The following is a 25,175-nucleotide window of genomic DNA, read 5'->3' as shown; positions in this document are numbered from 1 at the left end:
TAGTTCTGCTTATTTCACTTTTATCAGTTCATTCAATTCTTTAAATGATCTTTTTTCTCATTTCTCACATCACAATAGTATTCCATTATATTCATATGCTACAATCTGTTTAGTCATTCCCCAATTGATATGCATTCCTTTAGTTTCCAGTTCTCTGCCACTACAAAATGAGCTGATAAAAATATTTTTGTACTCATAAGACCTCTCTCTCTCTCTCTCTCTCTCTCTCTCTCTCTGTCTCTCTCTCCCCTTTCTCTTTTTCTTTCCAAAATGAGCCAAGCAGTGGTTAAAAAAAAAAAAAAAGATTTAAAGGTTAGGAACAGATTTAAAGGTTTAGTAACTCCATGTACATAATTATAGATTGTTTTCCAGAATGAAACACATTCACAGGTTCACCAACAAGACATTGATGTGCCTATTTTCTCATAGATTTCTAAATTTGTCATTGAACACTCTCCCCTCTCACTCTTGTAAAAAAGATATTGGCTCAGGGGTTCTAGTCAGATCTCCAGTTTTTCAGGGGTAATCAGTTATGTTTTAATCAAGTTATTATTTAATGGTAGGTAAGAGATGAATTTTTCTATTTCCTTCTACTCTGCCTTGTTATAATTTTCTTCTGTCTTTTTACAAATAATTTTTATTTCAAGCTTTCACTAATTAACGAATATAACCTATGTATGATTGGCATTCTCATACCACAATAAACCTGGAGGCATGTGGAAGAAAACTTATTATATAAAAGTATGCCAGTTAATACAGTGATTAACATATAAACTTTAGTCTCCATATAGCAACTAAACACTAACATAGTTTAAAAAGTCATTTAACAGAAATTGTTAGGAAAGCATTTGTATGTATTTTGAAGTCTTCTTACAACTCTATTTGTCTGACAACATCCACAACAACAATGCGGATGTTAAGAAGAAAGTATTGCTCAACCCAGTATCATCTTTTGGATTCTTTGATCAAAATTCTGAGGACACCCTTTTCTAATCAACTCAGAATTCCCTAATCTAAACTTCAGAAATGGGTGTGATTTTTTTACACTGACATATACTAAGCTGTCTTCAGCAAAAAACATTTCTGAAAAATTCTGTGATGTAGCTGTTTTCTCTCCTACTTTTCTCTTTTCCCCATAATGCTTGTTATCACTACATCACTACTCTTCCAATATGACAAGAATCTACAAATTACTAACACATTCTATTTTATATTTTCATTCTAAAAAACAAAGCCCTTGTGTTCTGTGTAACCAGTTTGTAAAATTCATATGACGACAAACAACTTCTAATTTGTACTTAAGATTTCGTGTTAACATTTGGAACTATGTAGTAGATATATATCATCAAATGTACAATTCTTTTTTCCTCTTTAATAATTTGCATGGTAATTCTTAATAAAAAATATTCAGTAATGGTTTAGAAAGGTGTGCATGTACATATTAGATGTAGAAATATTAATTTATTTACCCATGCTTTATTAATATGCTCTCCTACATTGCTTTTTTCAGCTGTTGTCCATGACCCAAGATGACTACAAACCATCTGATGTTAGTATGTTAGATTTGTCTTTTGTGTATGTGTAAATAAAGGAATGAATTTGAGTTTATCTAATTCTTTATTTTAAAATTATATTGTATTCAAAAATCTAAAGATCACTTTGCCAGCAGAAGACAATTTTAGTTAATTCTTATTAAAATATATTCAATAATAAATATGGAATCAAAGCAATTCACATCAAAAATTGCTAAGTTCTTATAAAAGGAACTTTTATTATGTTTTTTTCTTTAATGTATATTATATATATTCTTATTTGCAGTGATAGCTCCATGGTATATCTGGAAATTAGAAAATCATATATAGAGTAAATCCTGAAAATTCTGTTGAACTGGCAAGTAATTTTGGATTTAGGGAAAAGATCACCATTGACAATGAGAAGATCCTTTCCAATGGCAGTATCAACAATGGGAATATTCTAATATAGAGGTGCTAGGAAGTCAGGCCATATGTTTATCAGTTCTTAGAATTTTTTTTTAGGCATGGTAGAAGATTTCAGACTAGTAAATTATTTCAGTTTTCTTTTGGGGCACTTAAACTCCTCATTTCTCTGATCTTATTTCCATTTGTTTTAGTTGAATTAGCATTCAATTGTTAGACTTAAAATTCAAATATAAAAAGTCCAGGTTATCCTTTCCACCATCGTGCATATGTTCTTAAAATATCAAAAAGAATTAGACATATGCTGAAATTAAAAAAAAAACTGAAAACACTGATATTTCTTTCTTTATGTACCAGGAAAAAGGAGACAAGTAAACAATAGCAAAGTTATAAATGGCCTAAAATATTTATTTAAAAAATTTCTCAAGCCTAAGTTAAACTCCTACTTTGGCAAGTCTAAGTTTTCTTTAAGAAAAAAATTAGACCATTTATGCAGCATTAAACATTCACACATAAACTGATAGATTTCATTAAATATGTCTGATTTCAAAATCCAGATATTTCTAAATGCAATTAGAAATCTGAAACATAAGCTGTTTTTGATCCACCCTTTAGATGTCTGATATTCTGAAGACCAATCTTCAGGGAAAAAAATGGTAATAAGTGATATTTCTTTGCACAAACTTCATTTGACAGGTCCTGTTGGTCACTGTGAATGGTGCTCCTGTTGATTACCATACCATACATCCTAGCCTGCCCATTGAGAATGGGCCAGCCAAAACTGACATGTATTCCACACCACAGTACAGATGGGAGCCATCTAATGAAACATCAGGTAATGAACTGATACTCTAGTTTGATATAGAGCATTCTTCATTTTAGACAAACTCTTTTTACTCATAGCAGTCCTCAAAAGGATACTAAAAAAAAATGCCTTTTCAGTGGCAAACAGTTCCTTTAATTAAGAAAATTGTCAAGCTCCTTAAATCTACTTTGTCTAATCAATTCCAAGTCTTTTCTCTCAGCAAAGCTCAGTTCACAGCAAAATAGATGTGAAACCTATCTTTCTTTGTCTCTTTTACCTTCAATAAAAAAGAGCATTAAAGGGCAATAGATATATCCCCAAGAGGTTTCCCTTCTCAAGCTTTAGATTGTATCAAAGACCAATAGTCCCAACAATTCTGAGTTTAACTCTGAAACAGAGCTTCTAATAGCTGCCTGAGTGTTTTTTTTTTTCTAGCTAATCAGCAAAGTAGGGAATGGAGCTTATAGATAGGCAAAGATTGAAGACAGGTTTTATAGAGTGGAAGGAGAATAGGAAAAGAGAGGAGAAAAGCAAAAAGAGACACAGAGAGACAGAGAGGGGGAAGGGAGAGAGAGAAAGAGAGAAAAAGGAGATGGGAGAGACAGAAGAAAGAGGGGGAGAGAAAGAGGAAGAAGAGAGGGAGGCAAAGAAAAAATAATTGAAGCTATAATCTGATAGAAAAATAGGATCAATGGCATATGTATAGATACTGGCCTTGTCAAAAAGATGAGACTCTTAGTTATCAGAGAGTGGGAATGCTTTCAAGAGGATGTGAAATAAAGAGAAGAGTAGAAAAGGGAATTAATGTTAAATAGCTTAAGTTTTCTCAGTAAAGTAAGAATTGAGGTCCTCAGTTGAGATGGAGGGATGAAGAGAGAGTTATGGAAAGATTGAAGACAAAAAGTTTGGGGGGAAATGTGTGGATAGTGATGTAGGTATAGTTTAATTGCTTCTATGAATTTTATATTTCTAATAGTTTTCCTTTGGGGATGGGGAGACCCTACTTATCAAAGAAATCATTTACTGATCAATAATATATAATAGGAGCCACTTCTTGCTGGACTCTTTATGTATAAATATTTTCTTAGGATCTTAGATCCTAAGATACTTTAGAGATCATCTAATTTAATCTTCTCATTTTTCAGATAAGGAAACAGAGATCTAGTGAGATTAAATGTTGTTTTGTTCAAGGTTATACAAGTAATTATTAATAACTCAGGTTTTCCTGACTCTAAATTCAACCCTTTATCCACTATACCACTTTGCCTTCACCATCACATAATTGATCCAGCAAAGAAATATCAGGAGCAATTAGACAAGAATGGAATCGTGAAATGGATTTAAAAAATAAAACAAAAACCAAGAATATCCATGAAGTATGGACAAACTGTGTCAAATAATCAGAGAGGTCTCCAAAATAATAACAATATATTTCTTTGAAAAACAAAGGAGTATGGTACACTTATTACTGCTTTTCATACTTAATCTATTAACCCAAATAATCAAGTTTATCATGAAATAAATAAAAATGGAAACCCTTAAGCCAAAACACTGGAAAATTCTTTCACTGATATAGTTCATCCTGTCATAATGACACCTACCAAAAAGTTCCAATGAGACAAATTTTGGGGTCAAATGAAACAATATTTGAAAAGCATTTAATATAGTGCCTAGAACAGAGTAGGCACTTTATTCCTACCTTCTTTTTCACTGTCTCAATTACTCATGACTGTCAGCACACATATCCAACTTCATTTAGCTTACCCTAGGAACTATTCATTTCAGCATGCCTTTTTATTCTTTTGCTCAGATTGACAACAACATGAGACATATTGCTCACTTTGAAGATTTTTTTTCAGTCCTATATAATTCCCTATTTCTAATTGGTTTTGCTCTGTCAGTATTTATATATGCCATTCCCATCTACACACAATCTGTTCTGCCCTGACTTGCTGGGACAATATATTTCATTAATTAAAACAATGCTTTTTAAAGTCTTTGCAAGAAAGACATTATCTCAGGCATAGCTGTGTACCATACACATGGGAAGAGGGAGACATTATAGTATTTTTGCAACATTAAAAAAAATACTTCAGTGAATTGATAAATAAAATATTTTTTTCCACAGAAAAGAAAGAGGAAGAAGAGGAGGAAGAAGAAAATAGGAGCCAAGAGGAAAAGCCAAATATTAAAGTACATGCCATGGTCTCTGTGTTTCAGTTTATTATGAAACAGAGTTACATCTGTGCCCTTATTGCCATGATGGTATGTCTAAACTGTTAATATAAGCAAACTGGAATAGCAGTGCACACAGTTCTGTTTGTTCAGGGTGTTAAATTGTCCTTCAATATTTCTAGCATACATATATTTATCTTCCAAATACCTTGGCAAGATGATGACTTGTTATGTTAATTTTTCATCATATTTTTATTTTATAGATTCCTCTCATGTCTAGCTGAACTCAGGCAACTTTGAATTATTAATGTACTTCCCTCAATTTAATTCCTCAAATCATACTGTCCCTTTATATTATCTTCAGATGCAAAATGGACCATTTATCCAAGTAGGTTTCCAGGTGCTCTTTCCTAAAAGATGGGCTGTTATTCACCTTAGAAAATGTAATACAACATATATATTTAAGTTAGATTAGATTTTACCCCATCTATGTCCCTGAAATTTTTTGGTAAGTGTGAATTGTCATGGCACAAGGTTAAAAAACAAACAAACATGTGGTGTGTGGTTATGACAGGATGAATCACATCAGTGAGATCCTAGAGATATAAGGTTTTAAGGGTAGAATATAGAAACATCAGTATCCAAGATGATGGAATGGATGCAGGTATATTGTAACTGCTGTTACATGAATTATGATAAGATGTATTAAAATGTAAGCAATTTCAGGTAGGAATATCTGCCTGGATGCAATGGTGTTCCCAGATAAGTCCATGCCTCCATATACCCCATTGTGATCAAAATGAAGCATTTGTGTGAGGATTAAGTACATGATATTATTTATATGCCTCTTCTAACCTCCACTTATCATCACAACTGATAGATAAAGGAGATATCATCTTTCCCTTTTTGTAAGACAATATTCTGCAGTTTTGAATACTTTGGGTAAGCCTTAAATTTTTATATCAACAAAAGTAGTCAATTATTGCTTCCACATTTGGACAAAATACCTTTAGGGAGGAGTAATAAAAAAATGTCAAACTTCAGACAAAAAGAATTGAGTTCAGTTTTCCCAAATAGGAGAAAGGGTTTACCAACTGAACAAATATCTACACATAAATTCAATTTTTTTCTGGTAAATATTAGTTAGTTATATTTATATTGGGATGCAAGGAAAAAATGCTTTGCTCTCCAGCTTGAACAAGGTTCATTTCTGATTCAAAAATCAAGTATTTTAATTAAAATTCTAGCTCTGTACTTTTTACTATTCATTGTGATAGTTTGGTTGATGACCAAATGCTATCATCAGTTTTAGTGAAATAACTAAATTTTAAATATTTAATTCAGTCAAAATGGTATTTATCATAATACTCCTTAAAACAATAGAGTTCTTCTTTCTCTCAAAGATAGCTTAGTTTGGTCATTTTTGTATAAAGTAAATACTTTCAAAAGTAGATTTTGCTATTTGACAGAAAAAGGCTATTGTAAAAACATACTTAAGAGAGCAGACTGCCCATTCAGAATGTGGGTCTTGCCTGGTGCCATTTTGTTGTTTTAACAGAGCCAAGCTGTTAATTTTTTTTTTAAATTTCTCTTTTGTACTGAAGATCCCTATTTTATCAGACTTTTTCATAGACAGAGGAGTTCAGAGGAGCCAAGTCTGTCAGAATAATGCATATATATTTATGTGTATTTCCAGAATATTAGTATACAAAAATGATCACAATATTCCCAAACTGAACACAGTAAGCATTGTATTACCACATTCAATAAATTACCATATTTAATGGATTCTTTGGCATTTTACCCCTAAAATTAATTTGCCACTTCTTACATTTTTTGTCTCCCTTAGTAAGCGCTGTGTGAGTAAACAGCAATCAATTTAAATTGGAATGATTGAGAAGAACTTTCCATGGATCACAAGAGAATGACAGAATATAATTTCCTTTTCTTTACTGTCATTTATTATAATAAGTCAAATTAAAGGTGATCTAATTTTTATAAACTGTAGAGATGAAAGATTAATAAAATAGAAAAAATTAAATTTGAGGACTTGAAGTTGAAAATATCCAAATACTCAAATGGCTTATGTTCCCTCCAGTGATACAGATTACAACTCATTCTTGTCTGCCTTGCTGTGCAGTTATTCTTGAATTTCTCCCATAAATTTGCCACAATACTTCCATCAAACCTGCTGAAGGCCTTCTTCATGCTCTAGATATTGTGAAGGACCAGTGGAGCACAATTACTGTTCATTTGCTATCCCTCTATCTTGCCATGTTACTGGAACAACATCTCTTCCTACTGTTCCATTAATGGGGGAGGGGAGTGTTTTCCTCCTTTTTTCTTTGAATTTCCTCATTGGCTGTCTGTTACAGCTTGTTCACCCCTACCACCATTTCCATTCTCTTTTTAATATTAAAAAAATCCATCAGAGACCATGTATTTTAGGTCAGTTAGTCAACAAGCATTTATTAAGCACTTTGTTGTTCTTGTTGAGTTGCTTCAGTCATATCTGACTTCTTTTGACCCCATTTGGGGTTTTCTTGGCAAAGATACTGAAGTAGATTATTATTTCCTTCTCCAGCTTATTTTACAGATGAAGAAAGTAAAGCAAGCAAAGTGACTTTCCCAGAATCATAGAGCTAATGTCTGGGAGCTCATGAAGATGAGATGTTCTGATTCCAAGCTCTATCCATTGAGCCACCTACTATCCATATTTAATAATACCCATGTGCTTAAACAGTTCTATTATCAAAAACACATTACCATAAAATTAAAATATGCTTTAGGAAAGCAATGTAGAAAGCCTAGGGCAAATTTTTATTTGTTCCAAACTGATTTTGTCTAGGAATACTTGAAAGAAAATTGTTTCACAATTGGTTTTGTACACACAGTCTACCCTTGATTATCTGTTTTAATAAGGAATAAAGAAGTTAGTAACAATTAAAATCCAGATAACTTCCAAACCACTTTGGTCAATATTTTCAATCTCTTCTCCCAGAAAATCCCTTATCAAACATACTGAAAAGGAACTAATTTAAACAAATTAGTTTCTTGTATAGTCAAGTGTTGACAATATTTACATGTTGATTTAGAAAAATGAAACACCTTTGGGAATGATTAATAAATAAAATAATTTCATTTTTTTATTATTTGAAAGGAATTTGGGAAGCTATTTGCAAATAACTTCCTCTTCTCTTTTCCATTCACATCTCTTTGACTTTTTCCCCACTATATCTTCATTTACTCTAATCTATGATGATGAGGTTCTCCTTGACAATGCCTAATCCTCTATATCTATTCTTACTTATAATTCTTATCAAATTGCCCTCACTATTATTCTTCACTCTTTCCTCTACAGTAGCTTCTTTATTGCTGCCCACAAATCCATCCAAATCTCTTCCATCCCTAAAAATCAGTAACAACCATGTCAGTATGCCAAGATCCCCCTTAGCTACTAACCTGTATCTCTCCTCTTTGTAGCTAGATACCTTGGAGAAAAAAAAAAAAAAAACTATCTACATTTGGTGCCTCCATATCATCTCATCAGACTTTCTTCTAAACCTTGTGCAGTTTAGCTTCTGACCACATCACTCAACTGACTGTTCTCTCCAAATTACCAAGAATCACTTGTTTCCAAAATCTAATAGCCTCTTCTAGATATTCATCCTCCTTGATTTCTCCACAACATTGGATTCTGATGAATTCTTTCTGTTCCTGAGTACTTTTTTCTCAGTGGATTTTTATGACTCTGCCTTGCCTCTAGCTTTTCTAATGGTTATTTCTGTCTCTTTTGCTAGATCTTCATCCATGTCTTAATTCAACTATCTCAGTGACCTGTCTTGTGCCCTCTTTTCTTTTCTTTCTATCTAACTTCATTTGATGATCTCTCAGCTCCCACATGTTCAGTTATCATCTCTATACAAATGATTCACAGATCTCTATCTCTTTTTGTTTATCTCCTGATCTACAGTTACACATGTTGATTGACTGAATGGTAAAATGTATGACATTTGAACATTGTGAACAAGACATCACTAGAAAGAGACAGGCTCACCTTAGGATTAACTTTGAATAATTGGATTCACATGAGTAGTTGCCTTGCATACAACCATTTATATACATATATGTGTGTGTATAAATACATACATATATATGGATATATACACACACATATATAAGAATGTTTTGTATATAATGTATTTATATGTATATATGTATACTAAATCCTTATCAAGAGAACTAAAACTGATATGCATATTTTAAAAGATCCTGAATCTATCTTATATGTCTTAATACTAGTACTCTATTATTATATAGTACTGTACTAGTAGTTCTTAAACATTTTTATCTTCTAACTTCCAAATATGTGACACATCACCAATCAAACACATATGTACACACGTACCCATAATGGCCAGCCTCTAATCTTTTAAGAGAAAAAAAGAGTGTATGGAAAGGCAAGAAAATTTAAGATAGTTTGTGCTAACTATTCTGATATAAAACAGGAAGAAGAGACAGGTAGAGTTAGGATAGAAGACTTTTTAAAATAGCCCCCAAGAACTGTTTAAAGCGGGGCTTCTTGAAGCTTTTTCCACTTAGGATCCCTTTTAGCCCAAGAAATTTTTACATCATCCCAGATATGTTGGTATATAAAATAGGTAAATACTAGTTTTTTGTTATGCTCTCCCTTCAATTTCCAAATCACTTTCAATTAAAGTATTATTTAACCAAATATAGGCTTTTTTATTTAATCAAATTTTAATTTTCTAAGATGAAATGGTTTTAAAGTTCTGTTAACCATTATGGATTTACCTTTTTGTTTGTTTGTTTTTCCACTGAGGCCTGGAGTATTACATATCATAGCTGGCTGACTTTTGTACTGTTGATTTGGTCTTGCACTCTTTGGATGATTCGCAATAGAAGAAAATATGCAATGATCAGTTCTCCTTTCATGGTTGTTTATGGGAATCTACTACTGACATTACAATACATATGGTCTTTTGACCTTGAGGAAATTAAAGAGGTTCCAGGATTTCTAGAAAAAAAAGCACCAGGGGAACTTGCATCAAAGGTAAGAAGATTGGATAGCAACACAGTGAGAGGATATGAAGTAATAATCATTTCAAAGCAAAATTTTTGTAATAATCCTTCAGGTATTAAATAATATCTTTTTCACAAAAAAAAACAAAAACCATTGTTTTCATAAAGGAAGAAAATAGAGGAACTATTTTAAACATTTATTATGTCCCATAATTCATTCTTATAAACATAAAATTCTATAAATTAATTTCCTTATTAAATTTACTTAGTTTTTGTTTTTGTTTTTATAAGGCAATAATAAAAGGATTTATAAAGGAGAGGTATCAGACAGCAACATGCTACCTACAAAACTCCCAAAAAATTGAACGTGGATGAAACCAGATTAAAATATATTAGAAATCTTTATTAAAACAAAAAATACAATGCAATTTAGGTAATGTTAATTTATGGGTTTCTAAGTCAATATTCAACATTTGAGTTTTAACACCACTGGTTTATACCAAAAAAAGAGGTGTTTGGAAAAAAAGCATGGGTATCAAAACAGGAAAACTATAGAAGCTGTTTTGGGTTGAAAGATACTATATCTGTATGTGACAGTTAAAGAGATGGTTACATTTCTGTAAGCCTAATTAACCTGTTATAGATGATCAGTGAATATTGATAAAGATAATTATTTTTATACTTTCATCCTGCCATAAGCACACATTTTTGGAAATCAGATATGTTACTTTAATATTTTCTTTCTCCCAGTGATAGTATCATGATATATATATTTTGCTCATAAATGCTTCATTATTTTTCTTCATTCATTTTTATTTGTCTCTTTTTTCAACAGCAGATTGATTTCTGAATTATATACCTTGTGGAATTAACAAAAATTCTGTTTTGTTAACAAGACAGCATACATTTAGTATGGTTACCACTGTGTGAATGACAGCCTAAAGTTTCAGTCATCTGTAATGGTATTGTCTTAAGTTGTCAAGCAAAGCAAATAACCTGTAAAAATAGATATAACAGAAATTCTCCTGTTATGTCTATTTCTCTACAATGGCATTAAATGGATGTCTAGTCCTTCTAATAAACTTCATAATGATAATATTTTAGTAGAAAAATCTATAAAATGTGAAAGATGTCATTATAGTCATCCTTAATTAAGTGTGAAATGAGACAGCCACCCAATGAATGTCATAATATATATATAGACATATACATATAACTTCTTACATAAGGATATTTGGATCCTGAGTCACTCTCTAGGTTGTACACTTCAATTTGCCCTTATCCTTGAAGGTCTGGGTTCTAAAAGATAGGCTGCCACCACAGGACTATATTCAAGTTTTCTGAGAGTCATAGAGATTACTTTGTTGATGATACTTTCCCTACTTATCTCTTTGGAGACCCTCACAACCTTATAAGGTAAACCTATACCTCCAATGAATGATATTTATAACACCCAACACATTTTATCTTAAATATAACCATTATTTAACTACAAAGTGAAATTTATTATAGATACTAATATGTTAAAGGGAATGCAAAATAAAATATATTACAATCACATATATTAACTTGAATTCCACTTTCTCATTAATATACTTATATCAGTGGTAAAGAGAAGGTACATATTTACAGAAATCTGACTAGGAAAGTTACATAATGGAGGGAAAAGTTTGGTGACCCACAATTATAGATTTAATTAAGCAATACTAAGATTCTAAAGCTCTTGTCTAAAAATTGCATTCTTTTAGAATAAAATAAGATACATAGATTTGTGACTGCCATTTTCTAAAATTGTTTATGAGACTTCTAGATATGTTAGTGTCTCATATATTTGAATTTGCTGAAAAGATAAGGGGAAATGCTATCTTAAATTGATGTTTAGTAGGGAAAAATAACAAAGAATATCCCAAAATTCTTTCCTGGGGAGATTTTTAGTTGAATTTATTCTCTCTGAACACTGAGATCAATATGAAAAAGGACATATGCTTAATTAGGAAAGCAGTTCTCATAAGTCATCACAGTATTAATTATAATTTTCTCCCTGACGGTTAAAAATCAGTTATAAAAAATGTGGTTATTCTAGCTCTCATCTGGTTTTTTTTTTTTTTTCCTTATTTCTTCTTTGGGATGATAATTGAAATAATAATGGGTTTTATTTTCTATTATGCATTTTCCTTCCTGTCTATAATGGACATTGCAAGATTTAAAAGGGGAGCCTATTCTTATTTAAAAATAGTAACAGGGCCATAATGAGGACAGGAAATCAACCAAGGACAAGCATCTTGAGGGAGAACACTTGTTGAAAAGTTGATTTCCTGCCCAGATGGAAGCAATTTAGAATGTGCAGTCACTGCGCAGAGAATGCATCATCATCATTCTTCTTCAGGGTCTCTTACAATGCAGAGTACATTACTGGCACTCAGTAAGTGTGTGCCGGCATTTTTATGAAAGGGAATCGAAAAGCAAACTTATCTCTAATAAAATAAAATGGATAACTGACTCCACCTCAAATGGCATACTCAACTTGTTTTTTCTCCCCATATCAGTCCCATCCTCATCCTCACCTCAGAAGTGAGAAATTTTAATCATCAGTTTGTTGAAATATTAGCTACACTTTAATTGGTTAATGAGTTTCCTTTCTGTTTTCAGATTCTTTTTACCATTACTTTCTGGCTGCTGCTTAGACAGCACCTCACAGAGCAAAAAGCACTACAATTAAAGGAAGCTCTTTTATCTGAGGTTAAAATTGGAAGCCAGGAAGATGAGGAAAAAGGTAAAGTGGGTAAAGTGTCCTATGCATACTAAAGTGTAAACTCCTTATCATCCATGCTATGTGCCCAACATATGCCATGTGCATAGTTAGTGCATAAAAATTATCTGTTAATCATTTAGAATACAGGTTCATAATATAGAATCAATAAAGAGTTAGAGGACCAAGAAGATATTCTGTACTAACCCATCATCATCATCACCAACTTATTCTTTAATTTTAAACCATTCTTCTTAGTACAAGAAAAGAAATGGAATATTTTCTACCTTCTCTGGTCATAAAAGTTAAATTCCTTTTGATGAATATTTCCTGTCACTTATCAAAAGGAACTAAACCCCTATGACTAGAGAGGGTAGAAAATATTCATAATCTTTTATTAAAAATCTCAATATACCTAAATAGTAGGCTGATTAATCTTTTGTTTTAAAAATTATTATTTCCAGAGGAAAGAATAATCATTATCTGAGTTTTTCTTTAACTCTAGTAATAGGAACTTTCCCCCTCTCCACCTATTAGGTGGTTTAGTGGATAGAGTGTCAAGCTTGGACTCAGATTTATCTTCCTGAGTTCAAATCTGATCTCATTTACTAGTTGTATGACATTGGGCAAGTCACTTAATCCTGTTTGCTCAGCTGCCTTATCTGAAAAATAAGTTGAAGAAGGAAATGTGCAAACCACTCCAGTATCTTTACCAAGAAAACCCTAAATGGAATCACAAAGAGAGACACACAAGCAAAAATGACTCAATAACAATGGATCAATAATAATAATAAAAGCTTAAATGTTTACCTTTTGGCTTCCAGGTGAATATTATTTATCTTTCTATTGAATTGTTATATTATATTATTTTATTTGATTAAGCAATAAATATTGTACAATAAATTTTTCAATTCAGCCCAACAATTGGTGTGATGTTGTTTTATTTATGAATCAACCAATTATTTGCCTAAGATTGTTGAATATGGAGCTGGAAGGAATAGATCTTCTTTATAAAGTAACAAGATAGAATTTAAGTCTAACTCAAACTCAAACTCTAACTCAAAATAATATTTGACTGTGTTTTATCAGATCTGCTGGATTATTACAATCAAATATGTAATGACAGATGTTTAAGTATTGACCTCAGGGGAAAAGGTAAAGGGCCCCAGAACAGATTTAAATTGCATTTTGTCCAAATGTAATTATATTCAGACTGTTAGCTAAGAATAACAACAACAGTTTTTTTTTTTAATTTTAGAAGATGATGAACTTCAAGACATAGAAGTGGAAGGAGAACCCAAGGAAAAAGAACAAGATAAAGGAAAGATAAAAAAGCAGGAAAGCAAGAAAGAAGAAGAAGATCATGATGAAGATGATGATGACCAGGACATTATGAAAGTGATGGGAAATTTGGTGATGGCCATGTTCATTAAATATTGGATTTATGTTTGTGGAGGAATGTTCTTCTTTGTCAGCTTTGAGGGTAGAATTGTAATGTACAAAATCATCTATATGGTGCTCTTCCTGTTTTGTGTGGCATTGTATCAGGTATGTAAAAGGCAAACCATACTAGGTACTGCATATAGATTCTAAGGGATTCATTTGAAGAATTGTCATGTTATTTCAATCTCTAGAATAGATGAATTAAGTGACGAGCTGGATGAAGAATATAGAGGTGGATGAAAGAGTTTGCTTTTAGTAAGTTCTAGAATTTGAAAGCATTACTTTAAATTGATGCAGTTCTTCAGAATTAGAGTATGAGAATATTTGGATTTTTAAAAATGAATGTTCATAAAGTTTCTCTTCCTCCAATACTTCATCAGGGTATGGAGGGGATAATAGTCTTGGATAGATTATTCAAACAGAGTCGAAGTTCTTATATATTCTACTTAAACTAAGAAGGCTTTGCATACAACATGATGATAGATTAAGTGTCTGTTTCAGAAGATGAACTAGGCTAAATTCAGAAAATCTTGTCAACAGATTGGCCACAGGGTGATACATTTTTCAACCATCATAATTTTCAAAGACCATTAACTAAGACATAATGAGTTGGACTCTACACTCTGAAAGAAACACTAAAATTCACAAAACCCCAGATCTCTGAAGCCAATATGTAATATTTTTAAAATCATTTAAAGTTGGGTTTTATTCAAAGTTGTCTGACTAATTTAGAATTCACCTATTTCAATTGAGAGCTCACTCTTGTAGCAAAGATATTCTAAAGTACCAACTGCTTCCTTTGGGGCATTTATATTTGGATTTTGAATCCCAGATATGGTATTTTTCATAATTATATGTTTTGCTTAGTAATTATACCTTTTGTTAATAAAAGCTGGTTATATTCCCTGGATTCCATGTTAACTAATAGTAACTGACATCTTGTCCTTTAAAGTTTGCAAAGCTCTTTATAAACTTTCTTTTATTTTTGCTTCCCAATAAATTAAAAAAGGTGATTACAACATCAATAATTAGTGCAGTTTTGTAGAAAAGAAAAATAAGATTCAGAAGCTAGAAGATTTGCCTACATCATGAAAATATAAGTTTCAGAGAAATGATTAGTGTCCATGTCTCTCTAAGGCCAGAAAGAACTATTGAAGCAAATTGAAAAAGGAAATAGTTGTCCTAATGTAGAGAGTACTTATTTTAGAACTATGAAGAATTGGGTTCAAATCCTGTCTCTAGCATAGATTGGTTATATTTATTCTAGGCAATCTTTCAGTGTCCTAGAGGCAATTCTAAGACTGCATGTTGCAAAAAAAGGTACTCCACTAGTAGACAGAGTCTCCTATTTGGGAGTTTTCTGTACCAATAAAAATCTAAAATCAGGAAGATTAGGGAGGGGAAAGGAAAGCAAAATCTCATTTCAGTAGGATTATACTGGGTCATTATATTGGTGAAAGCATCAGTAAAATGGCTTATCTTCATTCAGCTTATTATAGAGGGCTTCAAAAAAAAAAGAATTAAAAATAATATTCTAATGAATCTGTAATCTGTTAAGATCATAGAGCTAAAGAAGGAAAAGACCTTAGAGGCTATTAAATTTGCTCCTCCATTTTACAAATGAGGAAACTGAAGCCCCTAAGGGTTAAGTGTCTTACCCAGAGTAACACAGATAGTAAGTGAATGTTTTTTTTCATTGTAGCATGAAGAGCAAGACAATTAAGAAGCCAATATAATATCAAAATCCAAATATAGTTTATCTACAAGAAAGTTAATCAAAATATAAACAAATATGAACTAACCATATGAATAATGAAAAAAAAAATTCACTTGAAATCAGCCATAATTTTTAATTTCTTCAAAATTTAATTGATTTCTCATAAATATCAACATTTTTATAATAAAGCCATATAAATTCTATATCTCAGAACATTGAAACCACCTATATAAAAATAGGAAGATTTCTTTATACATATATAATGATACATACACAAATGTTCATATATATTGTGAGCAGAGTTGATAGCCTCAAAATTACTACAAATCCAGTTTTCCATATTAGCTAAACATATTTAATCCATCAATCATCCTATAACATTTATTTGTTCTTTTTCAATGTCTCATTCCCAGGTCCACTATGAATGGTGGAGGAAGATACTAAAATATTTTTGGATGTCAGTTGTTATTTACACTATGCTGGTGCTTATATTCATATACACATATCAGTTTGAAAACTTTCCAGGCCTTTGGGAGAATATGACAGGATTAAATAAAGAAAAGTGAGTATGTTTAGTTTGATTTGTGTTATTAGAATGGTGGATATGATCAAGATCTATCTATATCATTTGGAAGCATTTTTGAATGTTTGTATTAAAAATGGGAAATTGTGATGAAATTTCTGCTCTAATTTTTGGAACTAGATATGTGAATGATTTTGCTTTACTTAAACAGTGACTTGGAATATTATTTAAGCCAGTTATATTTATATGAGGAAAATTTCTTTATTTTTATTTTTCCCCAACAATTTTGCCTACTAAAGAATAGGGTGCTAATTCTCATTATAAGAGAAGTTGTCTTACACATATATAGAAGAAAGTCCTCTAAATATAGAGAACTTCCAGTTACAAACCTTCCTTCATAAGCCAATTGGGATATATAATATGTCTCAATGATACTTCTATGATATGTCTACAAGATTGTAGAAGGTATTTAGAGGTCAACGTTTTGAAAATATGCATAGGTTGTCTATCTTTCCTGTACTAGAAGTATTTGTCTCTGTGTATATGTGTGTGTAAGTTTTTCTCTCTGTGTTTATATCTTTGTAATGAAGAAAATCAGAGAAATATATAAAGTTAACATGATAATTAATAGCCAAAAGAGTATTTTCCAAGTAGAATATGAAGAAATGATAGTAGCTTGTCATAATGAATCTTTGGTACCTTCTAGGGATAATAAATCTAAGTAGGGAATTTAACAGCAATATTTTCTACATCTTTTTTTCTAAGAATCTCAAAATGTAATATCTTACATTTTGAAAGGTACAACCATAACTTCATGAATGTGTATTTCTGTTTACATATAATATCTACAAAGATCTGTAGGGTACCTTTTAAATGACTGAGTGGTATTCTGACTTTCTTTTCCAGGCTAGAAGATCTTGGTTTGAAGAAGTTTACTATTACAGAGTTATTTACTCGCATATTTATCCCAACTTCCTTTTTACTTGTGTGCATATTACATCTTCATTATTTCCATGACCGCTTCCTGGAGCTCACAGACTTAAAGTCTATACCCAGCAAAGAGGACAACACCATCTACAGGTAAATAAAATGTCTAATTGTCCTTCCAAATGTTCACCTTAAAGGAAGATTATTTGTTAAGCCTATGATTCCACAGTTAGTCTAAACCTTAGATTTTTGCATATTTTCCAGTTCAGTCAAAAAAAAGTAAAAAAAAAAAAAAAAAAAAGATATGAAAAATTCAACTGACCTCTCTTGAATTGAATATTAATTAACTTGGCACAAATGTGTAGATAAAAGTTCCAATGTAAGAAGTCATATTCATTAGATAATTTAGAGAATAGTTGGTCGGCAACTACTGTTTTGTGTATATTTAGATTTTTTTTTTAATTGGAGAATAGTAGTATAAACTCCAGCACTCCTTATAATTTACTTTAAAGAGTATTATATGATGTCATCTTTAAATATTTTGCACCTTCCTTATCATATTTTGTTAATATTAATTAAATTTGTTTTTGATATTTTTTCTGAGCACACTCCAATTGAGTAGTTCAGGTTTGAATAATTCAGGATTCTTCAACCAACAGATCATGATTTATTATATTTAATAAATAAATATTTATTGTTCTTGCAACCTTACAGGTGAATCCCTAGGCCATATGTCAGTAGTGCCTATCTCTCTCTGAAATTCATGAGAAGATGGTACATAGTTGGCAACCAATCCTAAAGAGCAATTTGGAATCTCATTACAATTATTACCAAATCAGTATTTATATATTATTGGAAAAATCAAAGGTACTTTTTCAATTAAAGTTGGGGTCCCTGGGACAAACAATTCAGAATCACATTGGCTGACAGCAAGAAATCAACTTTAGAGGGGTTTTTTTTTGTCATAGTCTACACATAAAGAAATTACTTTTAATTTTTTTAAGTTTATTTACATTTGAAATTTCTTGACAATGGCAAAGCATTGTATGGCATCAGCGGTGGTTCTGTTTACATAAGATGTTATATGAACTAGGGAGTCATCACCTCACTTTCAGATATAAGGGTTACATCAAAATAACCAAGATGGTCTCTTGGACAGCAAACAATTTTTGGTGAAAGGAAACTAGTCAGTAGATTCTTAATAGTGTCTTTTTATCCCCTAAATTTTTGTTTCCCTTCTTTCTCTATTTCTCTTTTAAGAGCACTTAAGCACAGAAGAGATGATTCTGGAGATAGTTATTTTTGTCATGTGTGTTGCCTCTTTGCAAAACAGGACACAAATGTAAGCTGTATGCTACCCATGAGCTCAAGCATGCAGTAAACTGGACTCTGACCCTCTAATTGCATGGACCAGCAGTGATATTAATTCCTAGGGCTCGTCAAGCATGTGGAAAGTCTATTATTTCCACTCAGACTTCTTTCTTGAAGTAATCGCAGCAGTAGTTTCTATACACACAGTGTGGATTCGATTATACAATTTAGATTGCTGCTTTCAAAGTCTCTGCTTGTGCCAAGACTCTAGTACTTCTTTCTATTCTTCCTGTGTTGGTCCCCTCAACATCCTTCAAGCCACTGCATGATTCTGATGAAAGATGAGCCAAAAATTCACTTTTTTTATGTGAAAAGAAAAACCTATTACTTGTCCTCTTCAAAACACTAACAACTCTAAATTCTGGCTTTAAAATGTCTTTGTCATAGAAATCTTAAAGTGAGAAATCAGCAAAGGTTATCTCAGGTAGTCAGCAGAATTCTGTAAAGAGAGATGTTCATTTCTCTTCTTGAAAAATGTCCTTCCAGAAGCTCAAAGAGTAGAAAAAAAATAACTAATAAGATAGCATTTTATGATAGTAATGTAAGTATAAAAACCCACTACTCAATAGTTTAATAGACTCCATTATTTCTAATTGCCTTTGCATAATTAATTATAATAAAAATTATAGCTAACATTGTTATGTGCCAGGCACTCTGCTTAAGGCTTTACAATTATAATCTGTTTTAAACCTCCCAAAAACTAGGGGAAGTAGGTGCTATTACTATCTCCATTTCACAGATGATGAAACTGGGCCAACTAACTTGCCCAGGGTCACACACCTATTAAGTATCTGAAGACAGATTTAAACTCCTGTCTTCCTAACTCCAATTTGAGTGTTCTATCCACCTAAATGCCCCTGAAAGCATTTAAAACATCTTAATTTTATACCTCCACATAATTATTTTTCAAAAGATTCATGGTGATAAATGTATTTTTTTTATTTTAATGATGCAGGGAAGGGAAATGATTTGAGAGTTTGGTTTGAACAACCTCTTATGATTTCTCTAAATCTGCCTTCGTGGAATATGAGAGCAATTAACAAGAATGATTTTTTTTTTTAAATATGACTCATGCTCATTTCTCCATTGCTATTTGCTATTTTAAAAGCCAGCTACCTTCTTACTTTCTTTCTATTTTGCATATTATTTATGTATAGTATACATATATATATATATATGTATATGAAAATGTTTAAAATTCATGTTTTTGTGGATAGGCACATGAACTACTATGTAAACCACACTATACATACATACATATATACATACATCTCAGAATCAGGCCTGTCTGCATTTCACTGACTTAGCCAACATGACATATTTTAAAGGCATATCTGACATATATTTATCTATATACACATATTTCTGTAGAAAATTGATGCCAAAAATTTATGCAGACATATCTATCCTAGATACATGTCTCTCTATCTATATGAAATTGAAGGTATTCATTTTAAGATTGGGCAGCCTACATAAGTCAATAGACTCACACACACACACACACACACACACACACACACACCACAGTTATTTTTTTTTAAAACATTGAACACCTTTAGATGTATGCTTGAACATGATTATTTAGTAATATTTTTCATCCAGAAGAATAAATGGATATTTTACATTTTTTATTTTCATTCAAAAATATATGATAGAAGTTAAAATCTAAAGAAATTTAATAAACCATGATTGGGGGAGGCACAAATAAAAAAAGAGACAAATAATCTCTTGTTCTTAAACTCTTTTGCTTTGGCTATATTCTATATTGCTCCTGTATTATGTTGCCAACATTTTTTCACTGCATGATAGGGAAACTTTCAAAACAGTCAGTTCCATAGGGATAATATTATAATGATATATCTGTTCTATATATGTCTCTTTAAGACACTTCTTCACTCATTCCTATTTAATAATTTCCTTTTTCTCTCTTTAACTTGTTTCCTATTGCCATCACATGTATTCTTGTGCTTCCGTCTCTCACCTTGTAGCCATGCCAAAGTCAATGGTCGTGTATATCTAATAATAAATAGGTGGGTACTTCAATGTTTCCTTTCTTTTTCTAAATACTGTGCCTTGATTTGTTTTTCTCCCTACTTAAGTAAAAGAAAAAATATTCATATGAACAGTACTAAGGTATTTTCATGAATATATATTTAGCATTAGCTCGTTTGTTATGTTTTCTGCCATATGAATTTGGACATTTTTAATATGGTCATTACTTAGTCCTTTTCTTTTCCATTTGAAACTATTTCACCACTTAGTTCTCTTCATAGAATTTTGTAGTTCAAAGGCTTAATTTTAATCTTGTCTGTTTACAGAAGGATATCAGAAATATATGACTAAAAGAAGATGATAAAAATACCAGTTTCAATCAATTTAATATATCTTCACTTTCCAAAGCATTAATATTTATTTGGCATTAAAAAAATCTCATCCATTTGGGGAAAGAATTACAAAACACTTGGAATAAGGAACATTGGGCTTTAATATATTTGATGTACCTACTGAGTAGAAGTGACAGTGTTAGGTATTATGAGTGTATAAAATCTATTAAGACTACATCTGTCATTTTTAAGATTTCTGATTTTATAATATAGTGGAAAAGTTGACAAATCCATCCAAAATTCCATAAAAGGTAGTAGTTGGTGTCATAAAAAGGTTTAGCTCATGCATATCAATGCCCAAATATTTAAAATTCTATATTATTTCTATGTTAATAATGGAATAAAAAGCTAGTTCAGAGATTGGCGTACTGTGAAGAAATATCAGGAGGCAGCTAAGTGGTTCAGTGGATAGAATGCTGAGCAGGAGTTAGGATGACCTGAGTTCAATCCAGAACCAGTCCAGTCCCAATAAGTAGTCACTTACTACTTGTGTGACCCTCACCTAACTTCTGTTTATCTTAATCTATTAGAGAAGGAAATGACATTATCTTCCCTAAAAAAATTTCCTTTCCTAAGAAAATCCCATGGACAACATTGTCATACAAAAAATTGGATATAACTGAACACATGAAATAAAATTGGTAAACACATAAGTATAGTTTCTTTATGAAATTTTCAAAGCTAGGAAAAAACTTAATCCAATCTCCAAATTTTACATAGAAAATCAATGGCAGAGAGTTGAATGAATTTTAGATATCACAGTTCCCAAGATGGTTTTTATTTTTCCAAATTTATCTTACTGTTTATGATTTTATTATTTACTTTGTATTCAATTCACAAACACAAAAACACCACTTCCTTAAATTTTTAGCCAATAAACTGTTTTTTTTTAACCCTTGAATTTAGACTCAATCTTTGAATTAAATCTTAAATAGTAAATTCTGTGAAAATAGGACATAAGATCTATTGAGCCACAGTAGCCATTAACAAAGCAAATCAACTGATTTTATTTTTTTTTTTGCTATTTGTGATTCAAAACAAATCTCATTATTTGATATATTTTGAATTTAATAAACATTTTATCATCTCTACTGCAGAAAGATCACACTTAGATTTTCAGACCTATGTAGAAAAAGTATAGCTATTAAACTCCAGTGTGAGACTTTCAGTGGCCTTTTTCAGTGACATCCTTCTAGAAGGTGATGCTCCTAATGCATTTATTTGTTGTTGCAGGAGGAGCTCCAGGAGGCATAATATAAAATAAGGGGGCACAGTAAAAAGTAACTTTCTGCTCTGTGTGTATGTGTGTATACATTTGTTTATTTATTTTCCTACAGAGCCCCTTAATTGACTCCATGCTATTGAAAAGGCCTTATGGCAGTTATTTCAGATTTGTTTCAAGAAGAGGCACCTCTCACCATTTACCCAGACTCAGAGGGGATCCTTTCAATGTTCTATTTTAATACCAAGATTTGTTTAAAAATTCCTAAACCAAACAAAATCAGCACATATGATGAAATTAATGTTAAAAATTTATCATTCTGTGGCTCTTTAATGTTTTCAGGACATTTTTAAATCATATGTTATATGAGGATCAATTGAAAGAATTGTGATGTTTAATATGTAGAAGAGAAAACTCAATAGGACCAAATGTTCAAGTATTTGAAGGGCTGTTTTGTGGAGCTATTTTAATGGTCATCTAACCAGTGTTCCCTACTCTGATTTTTGACCTCTAGTCCATAGTGTATCATTCCTCTATTCAAAAACCTTTAGTTGCTTCCTTATCCTGACATTAAAAACTAGCCTTAATTTGGATCCAACCTACGTTTCCCAGATTCTTGTCACATTTTTTCCCTTTCATGTACTGTACATCTAACCAGAGTAGATTTCTGACTGTCCCACATATCCATCCTAGTCTGTCCCTTTTTTTATGCCTTGGTTTACTCCCATGCCTAGAATGAATCACATCCATCTCTACCTCTTGACATCCTTCCCTTCCTTCAAGCACTAACTCAGGCACCATTTTCACTATGAAGTTTTACTGAAACTACTCTGTTAAAAGTGATCTTTCTCTCCTAAGATTTCCCATAACACTTTGGGAGATTTCACTCCTGACCACAGTATTCCATATATCATATTTTGATGCAGACATAATTTGATATTTCCTCTTATAGTGGAAGATGTAGTTCTAAATGCAAGCAACATATCAATTGTATACAGTTTCTTGTGTTACTCCAGGCAGATAATTTTTTCATAACAAAGTCTATATCTTATTTCATATTTGTATCTCTTACATTCAGAACAGCCTTGTACATAGTAGACATTTAATACATTTATATAATTGAATTGAATGGTTACTTAAAAATCAGTATATTAACATGCTATATCACAGTGTTTCAATAAATCAGCTATAGAGTCATAGTGACATTAATCTAGATTTGAAAGCAACCTCAAAGGCCACCTGGTTCAATCTTCTTATTTTACAGATGAAGAAACTGAGGTCAAATGAAATTAAGTGGCTTATCCAAAGTCATCCAGTTAGTAACATAGAAAGCTGAGATTTGAACTCAGCTCCTCTGACTTAAGCACTAACATTTTTTCCCTGTTCCATGAGTTGCAAATGCCATGGGAAATCAATAGCATGGACTAGCCCTTGTGAAGGGCTTTCATTTTAATTAATGAAAAGTATGAATATTTAAAAGAAAGAATTTTTTTTCCAGTATATGCATTAAATAAGTAGAGCTGGTCTGACAAAATACTCTAGTAACATTGCTTACGGAAATTACTTTCCATTATTTATAATTAGCTTACCAATAAAATGAAAATGGGTATTTTAGATGTTCTTGGGAAGAATTTATTGTCTTAGTTACTTTAAACATTCCACTTGAAGTCTTGTTTACAGTGTTAATATGCTTGGCAAACTCTTTCTTCCTAGCATGTTCAAAGGTAAGTTCAACCAAGATTCACTTTGAATGATCCACCATTCCAAAAATATGTTGACATAAATTAATGAGGTGATACTCTGGTAGAATTTTCATTTTGTTAAATGGACATTTTGATATGAGGATATTGGTAGATTAATCCAAATCTAGTGCTAAGACAAAGTCAAACCTCTTTACCTCTGCTTCTAAATATTGTTAATCTCTCCTAGTATCACCTTATTGAGAAATCTTGTATTATTAGATACCCAGCCATCTCCTGCTGGAATGAGGGCCACATATGTCCCAGCATAGTTACATGTCTACTTCACAGAACTGCTGCTCCATGTCATGATGAAATATTTGTAGTTGCAGAAGTACTTATGCAATATTAGGCTTTCCAGTTGCAGAAGAATGGAAGGCATATAAAAAGAACATTTAAGAAAGAGATAGTCAGAAGCACATTAAAAATTCTCAGAAGTGAAGAACCTAACTAACAAGTATATGGCCCCACTTTTATAAGCAATATAAAATAAAATATGAGGAAAAGAAAAGGAAAATTCACCGTGGGAGGAAAATAGACTAGAGATATGGTATATAGGTATGGAAGATTATAGTTGCACTTCTGTCATTACCATTCTCTTAGGATGTCTTAGATGACAACCCTGAGTTTGAAAAAGGAATCCCAAATTCCACTTTTCTTTATATTTCAATGCAATGCCTCATTCTTTCTATGACTTTGAAATGTTTCCACCCCTCAGTATGAAAAAGGATCCTCTTTTTTGGTGCTTTACATATTTATTTTGGTATTATGTATATGTTCCAAAATAATCCATGTGTAAAAAAAAAAAAAAAAAAGACTGAGGATGTTTGCATAATGGACAGGATCTATTTCTGCCAGGGTGGTTGCCCAAGAATTAATTAGATTAACCATTTAGTGACTGATTCATTGAATCTGTGTCTATAATTGACAGGATTTAACTCTGCTAGGTTGGCTTAATCAGATTAACCATTTAGTGATTGATTCATTGAATCTGTGTTTATAATTGACAGGATCTACTTCTACTAGGGTTATGGCAAAGTGATTAATTAGATTAACTATGTAGTGATTGATTCATTGTCCAAGGTTTGATACAACAAGGCACCTTCTCCATTTAAAATTTAAAAGAACCCCAATGTAGAC

At 31.7% G+C, this 25,175-nt stretch overlaps 1 protein-coding gene across 9 annotated transcripts in view; it reads left to right on the top strand.

The window, feature by feature from the left end:
* Nucleotides 1–25,175, top strand: part of PIEZO2 (piezo type mechanosensitive ion channel component 2) — a 545,237-nt gene that overhangs the window by 407,599 nt on the left and 112,463 nt on the right. For 6 of the 9 annotated variants that reach the window (XM_031946649.1, XM_031946651.1, XM_031946648.1 and 3 more), the window contains exons 10-18: nt 1,511–1,549; nt 2,634–2,772; nt 4,871–5,007; nt 9,761–9,991; nt 12,610–12,733; nt 13,968–14,257; nt 16,283–16,431; nt 17,299–17,472; nt 20,679–20,720. In XM_031946649.1, coding sequence (XP_031802509.1) covers nt 1,511–1,549; nt 2,634–2,772; nt 4,871–5,007; nt 9,761–9,991; nt 12,610–12,733; nt 13,968–14,257; nt 16,283–16,431; nt 17,299–17,472; nt 20,679–20,720 — 1,325 coding nt within the window. The remainder of the gene's footprint in view (nt 1–1,510; nt 1,550–2,633; nt 2,773–4,870; nt 5,008–9,760; nt 9,992–12,609; nt 12,734–13,967; nt 14,258–16,282; nt 16,432–17,298; nt 17,473–20,678; nt 20,721–25,175) is intronic. The other 3 variants (XM_031946652.1, XM_023496246.2, XM_031946650.1) reach the window with 2 other exon arrangements.

This window comes from Sarcophilus harrisii, chromosome 1, assembly GCF_902635505.1.
Source record: "Sarcophilus harrisii chromosome 1, mSarHar1.11, whole genome shotgun sequence".
Lineage (NCBI taxonomy): Eukaryota > Metazoa > Chordata > Mammalia > Dasyuromorphia > Dasyuridae > Sarcophilus > Sarcophilus harrisii.
This window is presented reverse-complemented; position numbering and strand designations above follow the sequence as displayed.